At 43.1% G+C, this 27,136-nt stretch overlaps 1 protein-coding gene across 2 annotated transcripts in view; it reads right to left on the reverse strand.

Annotated features, from left to right (window-relative positions):
* Positions 1-3,391: 3,391 nt before the first annotated feature.
* The window catches only part of UBE2J1 (ubiquitin conjugating enzyme E2 J1), a 28,570-nt gene continuing 4,825 nt past the window's right edge, over positions 3,392-27,136 (reverse strand). The window contains exons 2-8 of one of the 2 annotated variants that reach the window (XM_040983764.1): positions 24,329-24,402; positions 20,864-20,995; positions 17,166-17,250; positions 16,791-16,896; positions 15,142-15,271; positions 13,050-13,172; positions 3,392-5,986 (exon numbers count right to left, since the gene is read on the reverse strand). In XM_040983764.1, the coding sequence (XP_040839698.1) occupies positions 5,708-5,986; positions 13,050-13,172; positions 15,142-15,271; positions 16,791-16,896; positions 17,166-17,250; positions 20,864-20,995; positions 24,329-24,402 (929 nt within the window). In that variant the 3' untranslated portion in view covers positions 3,392-5,707. The remainder of the gene's footprint in view (positions 5,987-13,049; positions 13,173-15,141; positions 15,272-16,790; positions 16,897-17,165; positions 17,251-20,863; positions 20,996-24,328; positions 24,403-27,136) is intronic. The other variant, XM_040983765.1, reaches the window with a different exon arrangement.

A 27,136-nucleotide genomic window follows, 5' to 3' on the forward strand; every position in this document is an offset into this window, starting at 1 on the left:
CCATTGGCACAGGTTGAGCTTGGAACTCAGGAGTGAGATCTGGATGGGACAGATGGATGTGGAGCCATCAGCATGGGGTGTGAAGCACGGGAAAGGGTGCGATCTTCCAGGCACAGTGGAGAGGTCCAAGGCCGGAATCCTGGATGATCTGATATGATGGGGCAGCTGGAGCAAAAGCATAGAACCAGCAAGAAGTGGACTACAAGAACCAAAGAGTAATGGTGTCAGGGAGGAAGGAAGTCACCAGTCAGTGCTGTGCAGAGGTGAAGCAAGCAGAGGTGACTGGACTGGTCCATCGAGTACCCCTCATGCCTGCAGGAAGAGTGGTTTCACTTGTGAGATGTGGCAGGATGTCAACTTACTGTGGGTTGATTATGCTCAGGATTGGGGATAATTCAGTATGGGGACTAAGTTACAGTTCCCAAATATGGCTGCCACTCAGAATTATCCCGGGGAATTTGTTTAAAAATCCTATTCTCAAAGGTTTAGTGGTGAGACTTAAAACCTATTCAAGCCTTTCCCAGGTTTTGCCTTTCCTCTCTCTTCCACTTGGAATAAGCCTAACAGGACTGGCTGGAATCTGAGCACTGTGTTCAGTTACTGTTGGTTTTCATGCAATGTTTGTTTATTGCAGTCTAGATACAACTTTAGATGCTACACAGGAAATGAATCAAATCAAATGAGTCAAATGAAAGCTGATATATCAGAAATTAAGAACACAGTAGAGCAAATTAAAAGTACAGTGGAGAGTCTCCAAAATAGAATGAAAGAAGCAGAAGAATCTCAGGATTGGGAGATATTTCCTATTACCAGGGGAAACAAACAAAAAGCTGGAAGCAGAGCTGGGTCAAGCTAAATAAAGTCTTTAAGAACTGAACGACACTATTAAAAGGCCAAATAAAAGAGTTATGGGAGTCCCAGAAGGTGTAGAAAGAGAAGCTGGGTTTAAAAATGCATTTAATGAAATAATAAGGGAAAATTTCCCTAATCTGGAGAAAAAAATGGGAAACAACATGCAGGAGGGGCACAGACTGTCAACAGGCCTGACCAAAAGCGATCTTCACCACGACACATGATGATTAAATTCTCTCCAATAAAACATAAGGATAAGACCCTCTAAATGTGCGTGTGAAAATAAAACAATTGACATATAAAGGAATGACAATTAAACTCACAGGAGACCTCTCACAGGAAACTAGACAGGCCAGAAGAGAATAGAGGGACATATTCCAGATTCTAAAAGCAAAAATTTTCCAGCCCAGGATAACGTACCCGAGGAAGCTTTTCTTCGTCTTTAGAAATAAAATTCTTCCACAGTAAAGAAAAGTTAAAACATGCCTCTTCCAAACCTGCCCTACAAAGGATACTTAAAGATGTTCTCTTGACAGAGAATAGCACCCACCAAAACCAAAGCTAAATATGAAGAACATCCCAGTAAAATAACAACAGAAGACTAAATCAATGAACAACCCAGTGCTAAAATGACAGGACCAAATTACCATCCATTCATATTAACCCTTAACATAAATGGATTAAACTCATCAATTAAAAAAAAAGAAACATGTCCCACTCACCTTTTTCTGTACCTGAGCCTCCCACCCTAATCAGAGGCCCACATGCACATGCATCCCTCCCAACTATGCGAATAGTATTAAAGACTGAAAATGTAAACAATGAGTCCTACAGTACACAGCCTTTTGTATCAGACCTCACTCAGCACAGAGTGTGAAGGTTCATCCACGTGGTAGTTATGTATCATCACTCATCCTTTCCATGGCAAAATAACATTCCATCATACATATACAGATACAAATAGGGTTTATGTTTATTAGTTGGGCCGTTGAGTTCCTAGTTGTTAAGCTCTTAACATCAATGCTGCTGTAATTATCTGTGTAAAGTTTGTGAACACGTTTTCATTTCCTTTGAACATACTTATACATGTATGAGTCGGATTGCTGAATCACATGTAATTTTAATCTGAGGAACTGCCTGCTTTTCCAAAGTGGTTGTGCCATTTCATATTCCTCCCAGCAATGCATGACAATTCCAGTTTCTCCTGTCCCCTGCATACTCAGCTTTTATGCACTCTGGCCGTGCTTCTCTCAGAGTTTGATGTGCTTGCCCTCACTGAATCATGATGTTGAGTCTTATTTTAGACTTGCTGGCCATTTTCAGTCCTTTTTGGATAAATGCCTATTCAAATCCTTTGTCATTTTAGCATGAGGTTATATGTAGTTTATTCTCAAATTATAAGTATTCTTTAGATATTCTGCATACTGATTTCTTATCAGATTATAATCCGCAGATATTTTACTCCAGTATGAGATTTAACTTAGTGGTATTCTTTAAGCCACAATTTTAATGAGACACATTTTTTCATTGGTTGTTTCATATCACAGATAATACACTGTTCAACCTACCAACACAAAGAAATGATCATGTTTTCTTCTATGAGTTTTACAATTTGTTTTTGCAAGTAGGGTTGCAATCCATTTTCATTTTTATACATTGTGAGAAAATGAATGGTGCAATTTTACATTTGCTCAATTTATCTCAGGACAAGGATCAGTTCCAGGAGCATTTGTTGAGGTGAGACTATGGCAGACAACACAAAACATTCGGTCTCTATTCAGGGTGGCAGGGAAGGCGTGGTGAGATATGTGTGCCGCTGAAGACTAGCTACAGTATGAAGAATGCAGCAACACTGGTGACTCCCTTGAGGTTTATCAGCATTCCTGCAGGAGAGAATGGCTAACACAGGTAGAGGCAGTGACCACGAAGGCAAGTGCAAAGGTGTGAGAGAGACCTTTAAGGAGGTAAAATGGTCAGATGACATAAAGAAACTTTAGCCAAAAGCAAGTTACAAATAAAGACACTGATTTTATTGAGCAGCTCAGGCTAGTTCTGAAGGCACCTGTCCGAGCAGCATTCCCAACAGCTCTGAGCTGTGCGTAGCCTCCTATGTGGCTTCCTTAGTCTGTGTTAATGTACACATTGTTCTTTGTCAAAGTCAAATTCATTAAATGCATTCATTTCAATATGCTTACTTACAAGTAATAAAACAATACAGGCTTTTCAGCATTTTAGCAGCCTAAGCTTTTGCCCAAATAATTCCAAATGTGTGAGGTTTACTTCTTTGCGGATTCTGGTAAGACACCAGGAAGTTTATTCATAACCAAAAATAATAAGAGTTCTTCTCCTGATTAGGAAATTTTATATGTCCATAGTTTAGACATTAAAGTTATTAAAAAATTAATTGAGAATCTTGATCAGATTTATTTATTTAGAATAAAACAATGAGCAGCATGGAAATGTAAAGTGCTACATAAAAGCCCCACATTACATAAATTTGAAAGATTCATTGGTTTAAAAAGTTACAGGAGAAACGGACTCTTTTTCAAGCATGCTATTTTAATTACCTCGATACGCAGTCATGTGTTGTGTTCGTCAAAGGAAAAAGCATGAGTTTCCAAAATATCTAAACAGGGGAATAGAGAATTCCCAAACCTAGGAGCTACAGTTTACACACTCAATTTTGTTCTGAGGCTAGTATTAACAGCCTATAAAAATGGAAGTTCCCTGAAGAAATCCTGCAGCAGGGTTTTGGTAAGAATGGTCCCCCAAAGACTGATCTTACTTACAATAGGGGGCTCAGACAATTTAAAGATTTTAGAACATATATGAAGTGAGCAGAGAGAGCAAAGTATACCACTTCCCAACGTGTATACCAGGTGTTGCAACGTCCCGACACAAGCAAACAGGTGGTGACGTAGCTGACAGAGGAGGGGCAGAGAAGGATGTGCACAGTGCCTGATCTTGCCCTGTAAGTCCACGCCGTGGGAACACGCAGCGAGCCGAGTGGGTGCAGAGGCTGGTCCTTCTCGCAGGGGTTGTTCTGAGCACACCATTTCGACCCAGCAGCAGGGTTTCTTTCTTCTGAGGGCATGCTGCTCCTTGGCATTCCAGCTGGGTTGGTGACTTCTTGCTAGGAGACCATGACTTCAGAATCAACATTTCTACTATCTTATGTTCCAAACCAAGAGTTCGGAATGCATTTTCTCATGACAATAAACTTATAAAATGGTGACATAAAATTTCTCTTGACATATGAAGTCTTCATAAAGTCTTTGGGTTTTTTAGACTCTACCAACTTCAGTTACAGATACAGATAGAAATAACCTATTGACAACTTTAAAATGCTAATTTATTAAAGTTTAAGACAATTCTGTATTATATCACAGTATACTTACAGGAAGCTCTTATTTTAGATGCAGACATAAAGTAAAATTGGTTATTGAATAAAAACCAGAAATTGTGCCTCAGAGTTAACAGATTAAAAGCCCCAGGAGTAAAAATCAAATTTGCCTTTCAAATGATTTGATTTTTATATTCCCCATAATTTCAGTAACTTAAAATCACCGGAGAACTTTGTGAATGCTCTCCCTGCAACTATGCATAGGGGCTATCTTTTGTGGACTGCTCTAGAAGCTGAACAGCAGCTACACTGAACTGAAGAAAATCTTAGTTCCTAAATGTGTTTCTAGAATATCACCTATTGGAAAGCTGGGGATTGCTTATATTTCACAAATAATAATTAACAACTTCGAGAATGCCCTCAGTGTTTCTAACAAACGAACACACTGGAGGCAATACTTGTGATTGTAGTGCCTCACCAGATGCTATGATGACAAAAACATCTGCTGGGGTCAGTGGACCTGGCTGGCATGAAGTCACAGCTTCATTTTTCCCACCAAACATTCTTTCTCTTGGGCTTTGATTAGGTGGACAATTCTAAGTAAAGGCCTTCCTAACTTCTAGCACGGTTACGTGAGCCCTGAGCTTTTCTATTAAAATGGTTCATAAAATAGTTCCACATTATACATATTCCTGAAATAATCAAATGTATAGTGATTACAAGGCTAGGCAAATAACACCTCTCAAAAGATATATAATTCAAAGAAGAAAAAAAAACATTCAAATCTTAAGATTTTTCCTACTTAACTGAGAAGAAAAATCAAGGAATTCCTTGGCTTGGACCCTTCTTTCCTTTACGCTCTGGGGAGCACTATTTCTGTCCCGTTCACTGTGAGCCCACCTGGGCAAGGGAGGAACAGCTATCAAAGTGGCTACAAAGTACTTCAAGTCATTTCCAATACAAAGATGTGACCTCATTTCCTCACAACTTTTTGAAACCCAGTTAGGTTCAGTGACCAATGCTTAGGACATAAAGTAACAGAATGGGCCATCTCAGGGTGTCTCCTAGCAATGACATCTTCAAGAAGTCACCTGAGGAGTTCTGTTCTCAGCTCCTCTGCCCCTTGTTACTCAGCACAAGGCAAAGTGTGCTGACTCACTGACACGCACAGGAACACTCTGCCATCAGACTTCCACAGGGCTACAGGGAAAAGGTTCACATACAAAAAAGCTAAAGCCTGAGAAACAAGTTCCCTCCCTGGCAAGCAGATCCAACAGCGAGGCGAGGAACGTGACTCCCAGCCCTGTGAGCTAAGCAGCAATATGCTTCCCTGTGGCTGCTGGACACAGCCTGAATGTCTAGCTGTATTTATACTGAATTTGTAAGGATCGAAAAAGGAATGAAAGGTAAATACAAAATTATCTGTTTGTAAACAATTCTTAGATTATACCCAATGCAGAATGTTTAATGAAGCAGTTGAGTGAGTCACAGCTCTGAAGTCACAAAACAATATTATAACTCAAAGTCAAATATGTACTCATTGGCCAGGTATATTCGACGGAATATAAGAGCTGCCAATGCCAAAGTCAGGATGACAATGAGCACAGCTGAGCCGCCGTGGTCAGTGTGGTTGACTCTGGGCTGCGGGCCGGGGACGGCGTCGGGGGAGGAGGACGGCCTTCTCTGGCTCTGCTGCTGGGCCCGGCGCTGGCGGGGGCTCAACGATGCGCTCCTGGCTGCAGGCTGGGCGGGCTGCGGGGCGGGGGCCGCCACGGGGTTCTGGACTCCAAGCTAGGAAATTTTGAAAAATTCTGTTTGAAAATGGCAAAGATAATTTATGTATATATTTGTTACTTATTCAGGAATACACAGAATCTCAGAGCACCAAACAGGAAGGAAACCTCCCAAGAATGATGTGGAACACAGAGCCTGTCAACACCCACCCACCCCCACCCCCAGCCAGAAAGCCAGGCAGCACCGAGGACTCATTAGGTGGAAGGCATTTGCCAGTGACAAGTAAAACGAGGGCAGAGCTTCCTGATGCCCCACACAGGGGGCTTTCTACCCTCCAGCAGGGTCTGTCAGGTACAAGCATGAGGGCACTTGGGAAGCAGCTTGAAAATTAGCCACATTAACAACAAAAAGCAGCTCTCAAGAGTGTGTGCCTTGTACGAAGCAGGCTTCTTCCAGTCTCCTCCTCCTGTATCAGTGTGCTTCCCACAGCAATGAGGCAGCACAGGAAGTGCTCGGGAGCTGTCCACTGGTCACAGCAGCAGTGCTGGGAAAATCTGGTGTGACTTTCAAACCAAGCTCACCATTCCCCACAATTCCCGCTCAATGAACAAAGCCCAATTGCAGGCAGACCCTTTCCTTCCTACAGGGTATTCTGTGTCAAGAGTTCCTGTGGTACACGTTCAGGCAAGTCTGGAGGCAACATGTGGGACTCAATGTACCCTTGGTTCTGGCACAGTGTTGCCCCTCACTGCACCAAATGACAATTGGCTTCTATCATTGCAGTGACTGGGCAGTCAGTATCATCACATGGAATCAGTGACTCCAAACCTTAAGTATGGGTTACAGATAAGAGAACTGGTAATGGGGCCCGGCAAGGTGGTCTAGCGTTGCCTTGCATGCGCCCCGGGATCCCATATGGCTGCCGGTTCTAATCCAGGCAGCCTCACTTCCCATCCAGCTCTCTGCTTGTGGCCTGGGAAAGCAGTCGAGGGTGACCCAAAGCCTTGGGACTTTGCACCCACGTGGGTGATCCAGGAGAGCTCCTAGCTGCTGGTTTCGAATCAGCACAGCTCCTGCCATTGCAGCCACTTGGGGAGTGAATCAATGCACAGAAGATCTTCCTCTCTGTCTCTCCTCCTCTCTGTATATCCGATTTTGCAATAAAAATAAATAAATATTTTTAAAAAACTGGTAATGGCATAGTAAAGTGATACAAAACATGACTTCTATCTATTTATACAAATACCCTAACGCTAAGCAATTCGTCTGCTGAGTACACATCACTATCAACAAAGACATCCTTTCCAACCAAAATAAGAGTGCATGTTTTATTCAGTTCAGAATAACTTTGGAAACTAAGAATAAAACATTCAAAATATTTTACATTAGAGAAAATGTAAATAACTAGAAGAAAAAAGAACTGAATAAGGCAATTTAAATTCTTTTTTACAAAACTAAAAAGGGGATTTGGTGCTGGCTTCAACTATAAGAGTTACAGGCAAACTGACGATCTCAGCTAATTTGCAGGAGAGTTTGAAATTTGACCCCTAATACAGGTATAAAGGAACCACTGAGTGAATGAGAAAGAAAATTAGAGCTGATCCTGAATTACAGTCCCACAAATTTGGACTTCCATTACGCAGGGCGCCCAGGACAACCTGCCCACTGAAGCACAAGCACATCGTTTCATGAAGTCACATCATCGTCACATCATCATAAAGTGAATATTAAATGCTCATTGAGTTGAAGTGATTCACAGCAGCTAGGACAGAAACGTTCCATTTGTAATATCTCATTCTTCTCATGCTCAGCCAAGAAGGTAAAAGTGCATAGCACAGCAAATGTATTCTATTAAGAAAACAAACACGAGGGCGCTCTCAATCCAGAAACAAGCACAAGATTAAAGCTGCACCTTTACATGTTTTGTTAGGCTCCTGTGACAAGCTGCCTCAGGTGGGGAGCCTCAGCCCATCCCAGGGATTTAACCCACGACTCAGCTCTCCGAGCTCTACAGTGAGGATAACACCCAAATTGGCACTAGTGGTCAGTCGGGACAATGACATAAACTACTTAAGATACACAGCTGCTTGTTAGTTCCATTAATTTAATGTATCTTTCTCAGAGGCATCTACATTTAGGTTGAGAAATATCTGTAACTTTCCCTGGGACCACTTTTCTATCCCTTATTGTATGTATCTTTTATTTATTAACATGGTTAGAGAAGCAACCCCTAGACAATGACTGTAGATGGTATTTTAGCACATATACTTAAAGGAAATATAACACAGTTACAACATTTTAATTAGGTTCCTATGTTGCAGATGCCTTTTGGACAGTATATTATTTACTGTAATCTAGTGCCTTGGTATTATAAAATCTGGGGCTGGCACTGTGGCATAAGACAGTAAGCCAATGCCTGTAAGATGGCGTCCCATGCAGGCACAGGTTCAAGTTCCAGCTGCTTCACTTCTGATTCAGCTCCTTGCTGTGCCTGGGAAGGCAGCAGTGGCTAAAGCCCTTGGGCACCTACATGTACATGACAAATCCAGGAGAAGCTCCTGGCTCCTGGCTTCGAACCAGCTCACCTCCAGCCATTGCCACCATTTGGGAAGTAAGTTAATGGATGGAAGATCTTTCTCTCTTTTACTCTGCCTTTCAAGTCAAATAAATCTTTTTTTAAAAAATTCAACTCTAAAATTTTTCCTATTGAAAACATTAAGAGTCATAATTAAGTCCTCAGTGATATGCGTTGATTTTTTTTAAATAATAATAATAATAATAGTACATGAGAGTTTTATTTGTTCTTTTTACATAAAGTCAAGTGGCTTGTTCAGAATCTTAACCCCTGGGAAGAACAGAAAATCTGATATATTAGAAGAACATAAACTGTATTTCTCCCTTTTTTAAAAATTTATCTACAAATAAGAGTTACAGAGAAAGGGAGACAGGCTGATAATGGAATGCTGCTTCACTTCCCAGATGGCCGCAATGGCCAGGGCTGGGCCAGGCTGAAGCCAGGAGCCACGAGCACTTCATTAGGGCCTTCCACATGGGTAGCCATCCTCCACTGCTCTTCCTATAAACACCAGCAGGGAGAAGGGTCGTGAATGCAAAAGACAGGATTTGGGACCCAGCACAGTAGCCTAGTGGCTGAATCTTCACCTTGCATCCACCGGGATCCCATATGGGCCCTGGTTCATGTCCCAGCTGCTCCATTTCCCATCCAGCTCCCTGCACGTAACGTGGGAAGGCAATAGAGGATGCCCAGATCCTTGGGACCCAGCAACCACGTGGGAGATGCAGAGGAGGCTCCTGACTTTGGATCAGCTCAGCTCTGGCTGTTGTGACCATCCAGGGGGTGAACCAGAGGACAGAAGAGCTTTTTCTCTGTCTCTCCTTTTCTCTGTATATATGCCTTTCCAAAAATAAATAAATAAATAAATCTTTAAAAAAAGAAAAAGGACTCAAACCAGCAACGATGTGGGATGCCAGCACCACAGGTGATAACTTCACAGACTATGCCACAACACCGTCCCCTTTTCTATTTATAAATAGCATCAAAAAGTAACAGATGGTCTGACGTTATTTTCTGTATTTAGACTATTTTCTGTATTTGGCAACCTCTCACTTCCTTCAAGGCTAAAAAGAAAAATGCATAGTTTGATGTGCAACACCTCAATGAATCAGTATTACATTTGCATGTAAGGCAGCCACCTGTATCAAAACAAAGCTTCAATCACTTCCCTTGTTGCCAAATTATTAATCTTAGATAGTTTACATGTACATGTCAGTAAGATTTAACTTAAAATTCTAGATAATTTATTGTTTTTTGATACTATAACAAAAATTTGTCTCAATTAATGATCAATACCTATGAAAAAGAATCTGAAGCCTTGAATAAATTAAAAATATAAATGAAAGGTACTAGCATAATGGTAACATCATTATTTGTATACTATAATTGAACTTGTTAATCTCTTTGACCATTTTCCTAGTATTTTCTAACCAATATTGTTTTAAAATTTACTTATTTAAAAGGCACTCTGACAGAGAAAGGAACAGATCTTCCACCCACCGGTTTACTCTCCAAAGGCTGCGCAAGCCAGGACTGGGCTAGGCTAATGCCACCAGCCTGAAACTACGTCCAGGTCTCTCTCGTGACCAGCAGGGAGCCAAGCACCTGTGTCATTTCCACTGCTTGCTCAAACAAAACAGCAGGAAGCTGGATCAGAAGCAGAACATTTGGAACTTAACTGACACTGATATGTGTGTCCTGATAGGGGATGGTGGCATCGGAGGAAATAGCTTAACCTGATGCACTGCAAGAACAATGTTGTGTTATTTTTTTGTTTGAAATTCAGAATTATTGAGATAGAGACAGAGAGAGCGCTTTTCCATCCACTGATTCACTCCCCAAATAGCTGCTATGGCCAGACCTGGAGAAGTCTGAAGCCAGAAGTCGAGGGCTTCCTTTGGGTGCAGGGGCCTGAGGGCTTGAGCCCTCCTCTGCTTTCCCAGGACAGCAGCAAGGAAAGGAGCCAGTACAGCAGCAGGGGCACAGCCTGACTTCCGTCTGGGATGCCAGAGCCACAAGGAGAGCACTAGCCCACTTGCCACCATGTCATTTCCTCTTAGTCGTTTTTAAAGTACGAATCCATTCAATCAACAGACACATACTGACATGTAGGATACACATGACCCTACACCAGGTACTTGGATTATGATGGGGAGGTCAAAAGTAAGCTGTTAACACCCAAGGAACTTACAGCCTGGGAAGTGAGCTAGACCATACACAATTACACAGTAAGTGACAACTGGATTAGGTATACCTAAAATACATATAACAAGATCTGACACAGACTTAAAACATAAAAAATTTAATATATCACAAGAAACTGGCCTAATAGAAAGTAACAAGAAAAATCACTTTCTCTGTAATAGGATTGTTCTATTTTTTAAAAAAACCTGAAATTAAAAATTAGAATATTTTGGGCCCAGCGGCATGGCCTTGCGGCTAAAGTCCTCACCTTGAACGCCCCAGGATCCCATATGGGTGCCATTCTAATCCCGGCAGCTCCACTTCCCATCCAGCTCCCTGCTTGTGGCCTGGGAAGGTGATAGAGGACGGCCCAAAGCCTTGGGACCCTGTACCCATGTGGGAGACCCGGAAGAAGGTCCTGGATCCTGGCTTCAAATCGGCATAGCACCAGCCATTGCGCTCACTCGGGGAGTGAATCATCGGACAGAAGATCTTCCTCTCTGTCTCTCCTCCTCTCTGTATATCTGACTTTCCAATAAATAAATAAATCTTTAAAAACAATTAGAATATTTTAGATTGAAAACCAATCTAAAAGTTTTAATATTCCAAACTAAAACATAATAACCTTAAAGCTAACTCTGCAATTAAGACAATTACACTGGAGTCATGAGAAAAAGATGGACCCCATTGACCTACACACTTCTCTCAGGCCTCCCCCTTCAGTCCCGCTAGTCCTCCCTGTTGTGGTCCTCCACCATGCCTAGCCCGCTGTTGCACCATGCCTGGCCCACTGTCACACCATGCCTGGCCCACTGTGGCACCATGCCTAGCCCGCTGTCGCACCATGTGTAGCCTGCTGTCGCACCAGCAGCAGCAACTCACCACCACTCAGTCTGCTGCTGAGTAAGGAATTCTAACACAAAGGGCAAGTCTGCATTGACCCAGCAGCGCCTATTGTCATTTTCTTACCCTTTAAAGTCATCCATAAATTGGAGAATTAATTAATAATTGTTTTTAAAAGATGTGGCTATTTAATCAATTGAAAGGGTTAATTGTAAAGCTGCTTGTACTCCTGGAAGTCTGGAATCTCCAAAGAGACACCTGCATGCTGTTGCCAGCACAGCTCTTGCTTCCTGAAAGACCAGGAGGCAGGCAGGAGATAGGGAGAATCTTGAGTTTTGAGATTTACAGGAAAGACAGCTACCTTCGAGGCATGCTGTTTTATTACTGTCAGCACTGAAGTGATATGATCAGGACCCCAAGCCTATGCATTGTAAATTTTTATTGCCTGCTTTTTGTGTCACTATAAACCCCTAATCAGGTATTTGCTCACTGTCACATAGGCTTTTGATTTTCCCATAGATATTTGCTATAAAAACCCCATATATTATTTCGTCTGGGTGCTTCCTGCTCATGGCAAGACGTTGCCCAGGACTGGAAATTAAAACCATTTCACTCGCTATGAATATAAAATTAAAATTATTTCACTCATCTTGGAGTCTCACTTGATTTCACTGCACAACAATCAACGTTAACACAAAGACTCCAAAAAACAGTTCAGTTTTTACAGAGAAAAAGTAGTCATTATTTTCATAATATTCCTATTTATTTAGCACTGATCAAGTAACACTGTTTCTATTAGCCTCTCTGATCTTCTGGGCTCACTACTTTTATATATATATGTGTATTTTATGGGTTAGGATTCAGCAACAACACCTATAGCATTCATCGACTCTGCCAGCAGTTATTCACTGGACACTGCTACAAAGCAGCACCGTCTGCAATGAGAGTAATGTTCTAGATCTAAGTGCCCAGCACAGCATGCACCAGCTACAGGTGTCTGCATATAGCACTTGAAACGTGGCTGGTATAACTGAAGAACCATATTTTAATTTTAATTAAATTTTAATTTACATGGCTATATGTGGCCAATGGCTATTGTATCAGAACATGTCGAAAGCAAATTTTTGGCTCTAGGTCTTTAGTAAAGTCAATGCCTTAATGCAATTTAACAAACTTGCCCAAAATAGTGTCTACACTCTCTAAGATATTATTTTATTCACAATCTTGCACTGAACTGAAACTAACCTTTCAGAGAAGTCACAGAATTCTGGAGGGACCATAGAACTTAAAAATTCTTTGGCTTAATCCTATTTAACAAAAAAGAAAATGGAGGTCTGGAAAGCATGAATAATTTGCTCAATATAATAATATAATTCACTAAAGCACAGCTGGCTCACAATCAAACTGTTAAAGAGAATGAAGATTTTCAAATATTTGGTCTAGGAATCTCCTCCTGTTTCAAATAACAATAATAATGTAAATATCCAACCATGTAACATTAATAACCAAAAGCCATACCGATGTGCTGGCTGTAGCACCCTGGAATGCTGGAGGTACGTCATCTTGTAAACCATTCAGTGACAGAGAGTGGTTTAGGTCGGAATCCTCAGTGAGAGTCCTTCCTGCTGAATTGACTTCCGCCTGTGAACAACACACCCAGAGCAGTGTTACAGGAAGGAGGAAGCACAGAAGGACCCGCAGCCCACTGAATCTCCTCTCCTGCACCGAGCGCATTGGCTAGCTTTATACTTACTATCACTCGGCGAGCACTGGTGTGCCTAACACTGTGCTACTAACAGGAAGGAGCTTACACAATCCTTGTTCTCACAGAGCTACACATGATGAGGGACAAAAACCATAATCCAGGCTTCACAATCCATAGCCCTGAAAAGCCTCCAAAACTTTCAAAGTCTTTTGTGCAGTATTTAGGCAAAGCCAGACATGAATTGATGGGGAGTTATTAGCCATCTTTATCCCATATTACTATAAAGACTCCCGTGTCTGCAGGGGGAATGTGAATAGGTTTCATGTGTGGCCCCAGACTCAATGGCAGGCTAGCTAACAGATGCTACACTTGTTTTGAAATCCTGAACAATTCTGGTGGATGACACACTTGCAGCCTGTAGACTGTCAATGCCAAAGGAAGCCCAAGAGGGAACAAGGCAGCCTGCACTGGTTGAGCAGCCCTCTCCCAAGGCTTGCACACATGGACAGGCTTCAGAAAAGCAGACACGAGCAAGCATACAGTGTTTTAATTCAGCGTGACCTTTCTGTGGAACTAAATAAAGCCCAGGAATATGAGTGTGGCGCCTTAAAATATTAAAACATTGTATAAGTTTCAATATTTGGGCAAAACGTATGCAGAAAAAATATTAAGGAAATATTCCGAAAATATAAGGGTGATATCAATTCATAGGTTTTTTTTTTTCCTTAAGGTTTATTTATTTGGAAGGCAGGGTTACAGAGAGAAGAGGAGTGACAGGGATGGAGATGTTCTTCGGTTCACCACCCCAGGTGGCGGCAAAGGCCAGGACTGGGCTAGGCTGAAGCCAGGAGCCTGTACTCACTCCACCTGGATTTCCCACACGGGCGCCAGGGGTCCAAGCACTTGACCTATTTTCTGCCACTTTCCTAGACACTAACAGCAGGCAGCCAGATTTACAGTGGAATAGCCAGAACCCGAACCTGCACTCATATGGAATGCCGGCATTATAGAGGGCATCTTAACCAGCTATACCACAACATTAGGCTGCACAGTATTTATTTCTTGGAGAATGGAATTAGAGATGACTGTTATTTCCTTATTATCTGTATTTCTATAATCATAAAGTATTTCTATGTATCTATGTTTCTATAATAATATCTACATTTCTATTAATAATCTCTTACTGTCTATGTAATTGTCATATATCTCTATCATATCTATATTTCTACAGAAATATCAGTATTTCTATAAATGTCATTTTTTGAAAGGCAGAGTGACAGAGCTCCCATCCACTGTCTACTTCTATACAACATCCGGGACCAAGCCAGGAGCCAGGCACTCCACCCGGGGTCTCCTATTTGGTTAGGTAAGGACCCAAACACAACCACCTCCTGCTGCCTCTCCAGATGCCTTACCAGGAAGCTGAATCTGACCTGTGGCAGGCAGGCCCTGACCCGGCCTGCTCATGCCTGGCTGTCCTAAGCAGAGGCTGAAGTTACGATGCCAAAACACTGCATCCAACAACTAGAATTTACTAAGCACCACAGCTTGAAAGGAAATACAGGTATTAACTCCTTTAATCCCCACAACAATCCATGAAACAATACCATTACTATTTAAAAATTAGAAAAAGGTGCAAAGTGGTTAAGTAATACATCACATCTGCTGCCACATTATTATTAAGAAGCAAAGTGAGGATTTGACCTCAGAACCCAAGTTTAAAGACTATACTGTATCGCCTTTGTGAATGTAAATTACGAGTTTCGTAATTTCATTTTTCGAAATTTTTCTAAATTCCATTTTTAAGACCTTATTCAACAGGCATGTATTGATTTCCTCTCTATCCAAAATTTAGCAGTGAACAACAGGGCTGCGTAATCACAATTTATTCAGGAATGTATATACCTTAAAACTGATCTGTCTAGCCAATTCCTTGGCTTCTTGGTCAGCTTGGCTTGAATCACTTCCAGATTTTAAAGGCAACAGGACATCCTTCATGGCAGAGCCACATCCTTCGCAACAGAAATCTTGTGATCTGGTAGGAAACAATTTTTTCATGACTAAAAATCAAATAGTTGAACGTTAAATTAAATTTGAGACTCAAACACTAAATGATTAAGACAGGAACACTGGGCAATTTACATTACATTCATCCACATGCTATACTTTAGATAAGACAATAATTGTAATTCTGACACAAGTATATATGTTAGGCTGGCATCAAAAACAGTCCAGGATTAAATCTTTTTTTTTCTTAATTAATTATATGAAGGAGATTAAGCTTCAGATTTACACAATGACAAAACAAATAAATTTTCTATTACACTCAAAATCATACATACCAGGTGTATTATTTTTTAAAAATGATTTATTTCCAGGTGTATTGTAAGCCTGTGAAAAAGTTCATGACAAACCTCAAGCTATCTTTTAGGAAAAACACATAAAGCAATAAAGAAGTCAATTAAAATGGAATTTGGGGCCCAGCACAGTAGCCTAGCAGTTGAAGTCCCTAGATGCCACATGAGTGCCAGTTTATATTCCAGTAACCCCACTTCCCATCCAGTTCCCTGCTTGTGGCCTGGGAAAGCAGTCAAGAACGACCCAAAGCTTTGGGACCCTGCGCCCATGTAGGAGACCTGGAAGAAGCTGCTGGCTCCTGGCTTTGGATTGGCTCAGCTCTGGCCGTTGCAGCCACCTGGGGAATGAATCAGTGGATGCAAGATCTTCCTCTCTGTGTATCTGCCTTTCCAATAAAATAAATCTTTAAAAAAATAATAATCTATTGTATCTTAATTTGCCTTTAAGATGTACTAACTTTTATCCAAGAAGTCAAGTAAGCTTAGAGTCCTGCCTGTTTTGATAGTATTAGTTTTTCCACAAAGATATTATGTTACCGTGGCTGAAGCAAAGTCTCTCTTTTTTTTAAGATTTATTTAATTTTTATACGAGCCTCTTCTGGGTCTCCCACATGGATGCAGGATCCCAAGGCTTTAGACTGTCCTCGACTACCTTCCCAGGCCACAAGCAGGGAGCTGGATGGGAAGTGGAGCAGGTGGAACACAAAGCAGTGCCCCCATGGGATCCTGGCACACAAAAGGCAAGGATTTAGCCACTGGGTCATTGTGCTGGGCCCACAACTGCATGAAATCCTGTCTTCTCCAGATTGTTTACGGAGCTAGCCATTAGCTAGACTGTACAGATACAACATCGTTAAGTGGCTTTACTCCCTGTCCTCGAGTTTTTAATCTCGTGGAAGACTTCACATCCTCTTATTCCCTACTACCTCTAACTGTCCAAGTGGAGACCAGTGACCAAACTGCATTCCAAGGACCAACACCCCCGAATGCAGGAGGATAAGTCTACCTACCACTTCTTAAAAATTCCACAGCATAAAGTCAATTCTTGATTTTCACCACCCCAAGGAAATTAGCACAAAACAAAGAGCCAGAATAATCCACAAGGTGAGTGGCAAAGTAGAAGACAGAACTCATCTCCCAATAGCCATTACCCCAGGAGTAATCAGACTTTAACAAAGAGGGCAACGTAAAACTTACTTTTTCGCAAGTGCTCGTCTTTCCTCAGGCGTGTAGTCTAGAGAACCTATGGCTCCCTCTCCCTTTGTTGGCATAAACCCAATGATGGCTAGTAACGCTGTCCTTACTGAAATGAAAATGCCAAGGTCAGTCTAAGTGGTTCAAAAGGAAGAAAACATACTCTGGAAAGAGAAGAAAAGCCGAGGCTTTCACAGAAGGGGTACTGCATTAAAATGGGGGCAGAAATCCAGACATGTGAAAGCATTTGTATCACTTATTCTACAACATCTAATCAATGACCAAAAATACCTTCAGTCTCCAAAGCACACTATACCTTGTTAGGATCAGGGACTGACCGAGTTAGAGCGACCTCCACCCCTACAAATGAACACTTACTGCTCCACGAGGGTTGCCAGGTTTCAGGATGGTGTCCTGAGATGCTCAAACAAATCTTCTTGCCCACTTCAAATCGTCCATTAGCCTTAGCAATAAGGAGTTCAGAAAAATTGCAGGCAGTTATTATTGTTCCATACTTGTTTACATATATACTTTCTAAATACAAACATATTTTATAGACTCACACATAAGTGATAATAATCTTTCAAAGAATGTAACCCTAGGGGTGCACAGAATGGTTCCTTACAGATGCTTCCAATGTATTTGTTGGGTGCTTAATAATAAAAGCTGTTTTTTGGTGTTACAGCATCCCTCTAAAACTGAAATTTAAATATGAACACTTCTGGGAGGGACTATCCTATGCGTAGTGAAGAGCTCCCAAATAGCTGCAACATCTGGAGCTGGGCTGGACTGAAGCCAGGTGCCTGGAGCTTCTGGGTCTCCCATATGGGTGCAGAAACCCATAGACCCAAGGTCTTCAGCCATCATCTGCTCCTTTCCCAGACCATTACAAGGGAGCTGGATCAGAGTGGAGCAGCTGGAATTCAAACTAGCGCCCCTGTGGGCTGTTGGTACAACAGGAAGAGGCTTAGCCTGTTATGCCACAGCCCCAGCCCCTCAGTAAAGTATTTTAAGGAGAAGACCTAAGAGGCTAGGATAAAATCGAAGGCATGGAGAGAAAGGCATCTGAGACAGAAATGACTTTCAGAAGAATGATGCTGTTTGACAAGACAGAAAAGCCGATCAGAGGTTTTGGGCATGTGTCTGACGTCTCTCTAGGAGAGCTGCTGATGTACCCAGCAGGCAGGTAGCAATGTGGGTACACTGATGTCACACGTGATCACTGAAGCAATGTCACAGCAACAAGAAAAAGCAGCTGAAGTCTGAACTTGTAAAATGTTTTAGGAGGAAACATGAAAAAAGAGATGAAGTTAGAATGTAAGTGCTATATGGGCAGAGACTGATTTAGTCACTCTGCACGCACAAGACCAGTAAGGACCTATGTTTAACAAGTATTTATTCAATAGAAGTTGAGGAACAGGCCCGGCGCAGTAACCTAGCAGCTAGGTTCCTCGCCTTGTATATGCCTGAATCCCATATTGGCACCAGTTCTAATCCTGGCAGCCCTGCTTCCCATCCAGCTCCCTACTTGTGGTCTGGGAAAGCAGTCGAGGATGGCCCAAGGCTTTGGGACCCTGCACCTGTGTGGGAAACCTGGAAGAGGCTCCTGGCTCCTGGTATTGGATCAGCACAGCTCCAGCCATTGCAGCTACTTGGGGAGTGAATCATCAGACAGAAGATCTTTCCTCTCTTTCTGTCCTCCTCTCTGTATATCTGACTTTCAATAAAAATAATTTTTTAAAGATTTTTATTTATTTTTTTATTACAAAAGGACTTCCTCCAGGTCTCATACATGGGCTCAGGGTCCCAAGGGCTGTCCTCGACTGCTTTCCCAGGCCATACGCAGGGAGCTGGATGGGAAGTGGAGCTGCCAAGGATGAGAACCGGCACCCATATGGGATCCTGGCGTGTTCAAGGCGAGGACTTCAGCCGCTAGGCCACTGTGCTGGGTCCAAATAAATCTTTTTTTAAAAAAAGTTGAGGAAGACTTCGTGAAAGAATCGGAACTAGAGTCCAATACTGAATATCAAGAGGGCAGGGCTGGTTCTCAGCCAGTGCGTTCAATGTGACCATCCCATGGCTTTAACCACTGAGTTATCTCTCTATTCACTGATCAAAAGGCGCTGCCACCTCCCACCTCCACCAACGTTCCCCATCCACCAGCATTCCCACCCCCAGGCTGCCTGGCTGTCCACTTTATCGTGGTAGGACAGGGTGCCTCCAGGATCTGCTCCAGCCTGCCTGCCCACAGGCGCAATCCTCAGGAACATCCAATCCTGGCTAAGCTCTTCCAGGAGTCCACAGAGGAACTTTACAGTGTGAGGATCTGCACTTCATACAACGTTCCTTTTGGCAGATGAGAAACGGAATCTCAAAAATATTGTGTAGTCTGCCTGCACCAGAATGGAAAGAGTCCTGGTCAGAATCCAGGTTAACTGGCTCTACGATGATACTCTTCACAATACGTCAAGTCCAGGTAAAAAGGAGCCTGAGTTTCGTACTCAACGTGAAATCATCTTGTTTTACCATTAGCTACCCCATTGCATGTTTAAAGCAAACACAACAGAATGAAGATGGAGAAAGGCTGTGGGACTGAGACGGTGTGGGAGCATTTCAACCATGCTAGAGTGCGAGTCAGACTGCAACAGAGCAAACCACAGAAGGGTGCACAGAGGTTATCCAAGAGGAAAACAGTGACAGCTCTGAAGTGCTAGAATGCACAAAGAGTTTTCGTTTTTTCCAGAAAAACTTTTATGGGTTTCTTTGTTTCTGCAAGGCCAGCAGATAATTAAAGGAAATCTTCACAAGAGAAACTGGATCAAAAGTTATCATTCACATGAAGAAAAGATCTGTAAAGATGGTAAGAAAAATCTGACATAGAACTTTCCCCTATTCCTCAACCCTCCCCACCCTAGTCGGTGGTCCAGAAGGGCATGCATTCCTCTCAACTATGCAAACATCATCAATAATAAGAAATTAGCATGTGGGGCTGGCGCTGTGGTGGGGCACACTAATCCTCCACCTGCCATGTCATCTGGCTGCCGGTTTATGTTCTGGCTGCTCCACTTCTCATCTACCTCTCTTCTTAGAGCCTGGGAAAGCAATGGAGGATGGCCTTGGGCCTTGGGCACCTGCTCCCACTTGGGAGACCCAGAAGAAGCAACTAACTCCCAGCTTCAGATGAGCTTAGCTCCAGCCATTGCAGTCATTTGGGGAGTGAAACAGCAGGTAGAAGACCTTTTCTTTCTCTCCTCTATAAAATCTGCCTTTTAAAAATAAATAAATAAATAAATCTTTTAAAAAGAAACTAGCACTGGTAATCCCATATCAATCCAATGAGGGAAGTACTGTTATTGTCACTATAAAGATAAAGGAAGTAAAGAGAAGAATGTAGGAAAGGCGGGAAGTTGAAGATGATGTAACTACAAAGTACGATAACATTACCCCTGAGAATTAACCACGTGCCACACACTGTGCCCAGCATTTTGTACACCTTAATTCACTGAATCCTAACAATCCATCCACTGGTATCATTAGCCCATCTAAGAGGCATCAGCTTCCCAGAAATTATTTGGGGAGGGAAAATTATAGTCCCAGGATCTGAAGAATTAAAAAAAAAAAAATCACGGGCCTGGCGGCAAGGCCTAGCAGCTAAAGCCCTCACCTTGAATGCCCTGGGATCCCATATGGGCACCAGTCCTAATCCCGGCAGCTCCACTTCCCATCCAGCTCCCTGCTTGTGGCCTGGGAAAGCAGTTGAGGACAGCCCAAAGCCTTGAGACCTGCACCCATGTGGGATACCCGGAAGAAGGTCCTGGATCCTGGCTTTGGATCGGCACAGCATTGGCCGTTGCGCTCACTTGGGGAGTGATTCATCGGACAGAAGATCTTCCTCTCTGTCTCTCCTCCTCTCTGTATATCTGACTTTTCAATAAATTAATAAATCTTTAAAAAAAAAAAGAAAAAAAATCACAATGTTTTACTTACTTTTCGATGAAAATGTGTGTCCTGACTATTCTTTCCAGCCAGCAAAAGGGGTTGATCAATAAGTGTTCCAAAGAGCCAAGCATCCTTACCGTTAGGAGAATAATACTTGGAGGTTTCATGGGATACTCTGGCGGCAGCACAATTCGTCCATGATAAACTCCTCCGTCAAAATCAGAATCTGGAGGCCCCCGGACTGTGAAGTGCCATTCGAAAAGGTTGTCCTGAACAAAAACAACAGTCCACAAGGAGTCAGTAACACTACAAAGTGAGGTTACTTTTACCAATATGATTATCAGAAATAATTGTATTGAGGAAGAAAAATTAAATGCTTTATTATTGTTAGAACAGTTTTTAATATACAGACTGTCTCAAGGATAAAAGCCATACATAAATAAATAAAAGCTGAAAATAAAGCTGCTTAACCTAGCTTTCCTGTGTCATAAGAATTAAAGTCTTTTTCAAGCAAATACATTAGGTTTCCAAGCGGGTGGCATTAAGCTCAGCAGTTAAGATACCCAGCTGTGGGCAACCGCCTAGGTTTTACTCTACCTAGGCAAGTGTTACACTGCTGGGAGAAAATCAGCTAATAGCTGGCGGGCATCCTGGGCCTGGTTAATGCCAAATTTGTGTTAACTATACCAGAGTTGCCAGTGTAGTTGCCTATTCTGTACGTGGGGGGGCAGACACTGGCATGCCAGCAGACAGGGTCTAGGGACCCACGCACAAGTGCATGTGGGCCCTGAATGGGCAGGGCAAGCAGGGCCCAAAGGCAGCATGAATACCACCAGAGGACTGGGGTTAGGAATCTGTGCTCTCGAGGGCATGGAGGGTTGTGGATTATAACGGGAAGCAGATCTGGAGCTATGTGGGAAGGAGGACTGCTGAAGGAGAACGTGACAGGTGAGGAGTGACTTCTGGGGGACTTCACCAACCAGGCTACTGCTGCACTTGCAGGTGAACAAGGGCATTGACATACATGGTTTAAAGGTGGGAAACTGGAGGACCTTCTAAGGCCAAACCGATATACTCATTCACGTGAGAGACCTGAGTTGGGATTGTTGGTATCAACCACTGCCTATAAGCACATGTGAAAGCTATGGCAGGACTCAACCACAGTACCTGCCAGTCAGAATCGGGGCAGGGAATGAACCATGTTAGGCTAGGCCATGACACTAACCAGCTCATGAGAGAACTGGGTCTGGAAGCAGATTTGTAGGGGATCATGGGCTCACCCCTGTAGGACTGCCATACCAGCTGGTTTGCTCGAGGCTGAGGGTGGTGATGAGCTGAGCTAGGCATGACCATGGAACTCACCAACACTCGTGGGTACTGGGGTTAGGAACAGGCAGTATGGTCCAGGCTGTATCATCCACAAGAACACCCAAGAATTGGGTTTGAGACAGGCTAGGCCACAACAATCACCGGCACACACAAAGGTTGACACTGAGGTCAGACTATGCCAGTTAAGGGCAAGAGATCTCGGTATGAGAGTGGGCCTAGCAGAGGAACTTGGAGAACTCCCCTGGTGGGCCATCACTCTAATGGTGAGCACATGAGTCAGGGCTGGGTGTTGGTCAGGCCAGGCCAAACCATAGCATACTAACATGTGAAGGAGCCAGGATAGGGTGGGGGCCATGCTGATGTGGTGTTGGAGTGAGCCAGACCTCATCCTGGCTAGCACACACAAGAGTCAGGCTGGAATAATCTCTGGTAAGGTTTCTCTGTGGATTCCCCAAGTAGATCACTGGACTCAGAACTCCAAACACAGGAAAAATCACAGGATCGGGCCGGCGGCGTGGCCTAGCAGCTTAAGTCCTTGCCTTGAATGCCCTGGGATCCCATATGGGCACCGGTTCTAATCCCGGTAGCTCCACTTCCCATCCAGCTCCCTGCTTGTGGCCTGGGAAAGCAGTTGAGGACAGCCCAAAGCTTTGGGACCCTGCACCCATGTGGGATACCCGGAAGAAGTACCTGGATCCTGGCTTTGGATCGACACAGCACCAGCCATTGTGCTCACTTGGGGAGTGAATCATCGGACAGAAGATCTTCCTCTCTGTCTCTGTTCTCTGTATATCTGCCTTTCCAATAAATTAATAAATCTTAAAAAAAAAAAAAAAAAGAAAGAAAAATCACAGGATCTGTGGTCTGACGGTAGAGTGCATGTGTCAGAACTGGGTCTCCATAGTTGCTGAGGCCTGGGCAGTAGGCATGCTCAGAGGACAGTGACAGCACGCACAGGCATGCTGAGGCCTGTGCAGTAGGCATTCTCAGGGAGGATATGACAACCAGTTCATTGAGGCCTGCAGAGGACGTCCAGTACCATGGAAGGCAGAACAAGTTGGACAACTCCTGCACAAGATTTGACAGCAAGTATCAGGAAAAATCGAGACTCTAAGGTGGACTACGTCAGAAAATGGACCTTGGAAGGATTTCTTCAAACTTGGATCAACAAAATCAACAGCATCTCAGAACTATCAAAATCTCTTAAGCAGTATTTGGAACATGCTCCACATCGGGGACCCTGGGATGACATGGGAACTGATGCATTGCAGGGAGAGGCCCTCTACCCTTGTCTCTCCACTTTAACCAGATACCAGGAGAAAGGAAACTGGAAACAGTTGTCTCCTCCACTTTCCCCCATCCCTCAACATTCCCCACCCTAATCGGTGGTCCACATGGGCATGTCTCCCTCTCAACTATGTAAACATCATCAAAAAGAAAATGAATTTATTATTTAAAACAAAGATGTCTTTTGGGACACCTAGAACCCATCTCCAAGTCTCAGCTCCACTTCTCACCCCAGCTTCCTGCAGATGGGCACCCTGGGCAGCAGGGTCATGGCTCAGGGAGTTGGGTCCCTGCCAGCCACAAGAGAGTCCTGGAATGAGTTCCAGGTTCCTGGCTTTGGCCTGATCTAGCCTCACTTTATTGTGGGCATTTGGGAAGTCAACCAAGGGAGGGAAGATTTGTGTCTCTTTTTGTCTAGCTCTCTGCTTTTCAAACAACAAAATCTGAGTGTTGTTATGTATTCACAAATCAGATTGATTAACTGGAAATAAATTTTTGAAAGGATTTAAATTAACATATAATTCAGATTAACTTTAACACATTTGCTGCTAATGTCATCTTACAATTAACAAGTAGTTTCTAACTTGTAAAATACTTGCACATACATTCTTACAACTTTATTCTCACTATTACCATGAAACCAATTTAAATTATCTCCTTTTATAGATGAGAAGACTCAAGAGAGGAAAAGACATCTGCACAAAACCTCAGACCTGAATGTGCCTGGGGCTTCCAAATTCCACCCTCACACCCAAAATCAAGACCTAACACCACCTTAGCATTGAGAACCCTTGTCAATGGACCAGAATCTGTTCCTTTGAAAGTAAATGAACAGCAAAATACACATGAACCACAGGAAATAAAATGTACCAGTAAACTATATCAAACACATCTATAATGGCTCAAAGCAACAAAAAAGCAAAACAATTTTTAGAAATGTGTTTTAAAGTCTTAAAATATATGTGGGGGAAAAAAAGGAAACTAACCTCTAAGGGCTGTGCGTGGTAATGATCTGTTGGATCTTTTAGCTCCGCTGCTTCTTTCATTAATCGTTTAACAGCTAAAATAAAGCGCATAAATTAGAAACATTTAAAATACACTTTCCTGAGTGATTAAGACAGACCAACAAGCTTAATGAAAAATCTGCTACTTCAAAGGCAAACGCGCAGCTCAGACATGTACAGTGTCAGCTCAAGTAGAGGGTAACTAACAACTACATGGGATGCAAGGGTCAGAAACAAGGCACTTCAAAGGGTCACGCCTTGAATCAGGTATAGAGGGATGACTCCATTTTAAAATAATAAGTACTTATACATATTTCCAAGTGGTGGCATTTACATGCTGTTAATTCAATTCTCAAAATATTAGATAAGTATGATTTTGATCTCCACTTTCTAGATGACAAAACCTAGACACTCAGCAAGAAGACAGTCCGACTGCCCCTTTTTAAAAATGTGCTTCTGGAGTTCATAATCGGTGAATGGTGACGCCCCTCCACAGGACCCTAGCTTCTGCCTCTCACCAGTGGGTGCTACAGCTTAGCCCAGCCTGCCCACCTCAGACCTGACTTGCATATAACCCAGCAGCTGCCATAGCCTAACCTGTTCTGTCCCTTATCCATTCTGACTCTCATGAGTACCAGCAGATGTTGGAGCCTAACTCAGTCTGGCTCATCCCCCAAAGTAAGCCCAAATGCATGCCAATGGGTATGGCAGCCTTGCCCAGCCCAGTCCACCCACAGCCCCAGCACTCATATTCATAGTGGAAGCTACAGTCTAGCAGGTCAAGAGTTCCCCTACTGGGCCTGTTCCCAGTGCCAGATCTTGCTCATGCGGAAAGGTGCTCTGATCCAGTCTGGCACAGCCTACTCACAGTCCCAGCTTCTGCATGCACCAGCATGCAATGCCACTTGGCCCAACACAGGTCTCCCACATGGGCAGGTGCCTTGGCCTGATCCAGACAGACTCTCCAGTTTCCCCTCTAAACCACCATCTCAGCTCCCTCACCTACCTGTGAGTGTAATAGTCTAGTCCATGGACGCCCCCAGAAGTCCTTCCTCCCGTGTCAAACATGCCCTCAGCCACTTCCACTCCAACACGTCCCCAGATTCCCTTCCCTGGGCAATCTGTATCCCATTCTACCTCTGCCTGGAAGTTGAGGTGATGTGTCCCAGTCCGGCATTTTCCACCTTCCCCAAACAGAGTCATAAAGAGAGAAAGAGAAGTCTTGCATCTGCCGGCTCAATCCCCAAATGGTCACAAGGGTCAGAGCTAGGCCAGGCCTTGGCTAGAATCCAGAAGTTTCATCCAGCTCTCACACACGGGTGCAGGGGTCCAAGGACTTGGCCAACTGCTGTCATTTTCCCTGGCGCATTAGCAAGGAGCTGGATCAAAAGAACGGCAGTTGGGTCTCAAACTGGCACCCACGTGGGATGCCAGTGCTCCTTGGCACGGTCCCCTGTCTCTGTAACTTACTTAATGGATGAGAAAAATCAAACCTTTTGTTTAATGAAAAGCTTAATGAAAACTCCAAAGTGCAAAATAAATAACACAGAACTGCTCTGGCTAAACAGGGCAGCACATAAGGGCCTACATGCTATTTTACTTTTCTTCCACATTAACTTACTCCTGAAGGGGTCCTAGGAAACAAGGATTGGAAACCCCAGGTTCAAAATCGTATAAATATCATTCTTATTATTTAATGTTACTTGAAATGTGTGTGTGTAAAATCAGGGAAGCCGTTATGAAGTTTGGCAACAATCAGCAATGAAAAACTTTGAAGAGATTATTTTCTCTCATCTGATGATTGAACACAATGAAGTTGAAGAAGTTACATTTTACGTCCCCACAGTCTCATCACACTTTCTCTGCTTTATCCGTACACTCTACTCAATTCAACAGGAGAGAAGAAAAATAATAATAAATACCCAATAGATATAACTCAACATTACAAAATACATATGAAAGTGCAAGAGTGAATATAAAAATACATCTATACCAACCCTGCAAAGGAATAATCATTGGCTCAACAACTACAGATGTTGAGTTTTTTAGCCCATAGACCACACAGCACATATTGTGTGAGAGCTAAAATCACACAGCCAAGCAGGACGTAAGACAGTCTAGTGTTTTCATAATCTCTGATTTGGCCAGAAATAACATATTAGGAATGTTGTAGTGAAAAAGAACAGGGACTCTGGATGTAGAGCTGTATGAAAATCTGACTGTGACATTCATAGTTCTAAGTCCTTGAGCAAGTCATCTAACCTTACTATGGCTCAATGCTTATATTTGTCAAATGGCAGACAGTCATTTTTTCACTTCTTACTCCTTTCCTTTTCACCCTTCTCTCTTCTCCAGACCAGCAGTTGTTAGCGTGAACAATGGACTGGGATACAGGCCTTCTCATTGTTCTCTCTGGTTCAAAACTACACCCCAGACATATGTAGCATGCTTATGACATGGCTCCCTGGCTCCTGGGAAGAATCACTGCTAAGGAATGGGAAAAGTCCAAAGCGCTGCCTGGCAAGCAGGGGAGAGTGCAGTAGCTCCTCCCGATACACCCCTCTCTTGCTTCCACCTAGCTAGAGAGGACCCCTCACCACCCAGTTCCAAACCATGTTCTGCAAGGTTATTTCACTGACCTTACTGTGGGAAAATAAGTTGTCCCATGAAAGGCAGAGATGACACCTACGGGCCCTCTCTAGTTCTTCCTTTTTCTCTCTCTTTTTTTAAAAAGATTTATTTGAAAGTCAGCATTAGAGAGAGTTTCTACCTGCTGATGCACTCCCTAGA

The sequence above is a fragment of the Ochotona curzoniae genome, unplaced genomic scaffold (genome assembly GCF_017591425.1).
Source record: "Ochotona curzoniae isolate NIBS_2020 unplaced genomic scaffold, NIBS_Ocur_1.0 contig_3819, whole genome shotgun sequence".
Lineage (NCBI taxonomy): Eukaryota > Metazoa > Chordata > Mammalia > Lagomorpha > Ochotonidae > Ochotona > Ochotona curzoniae.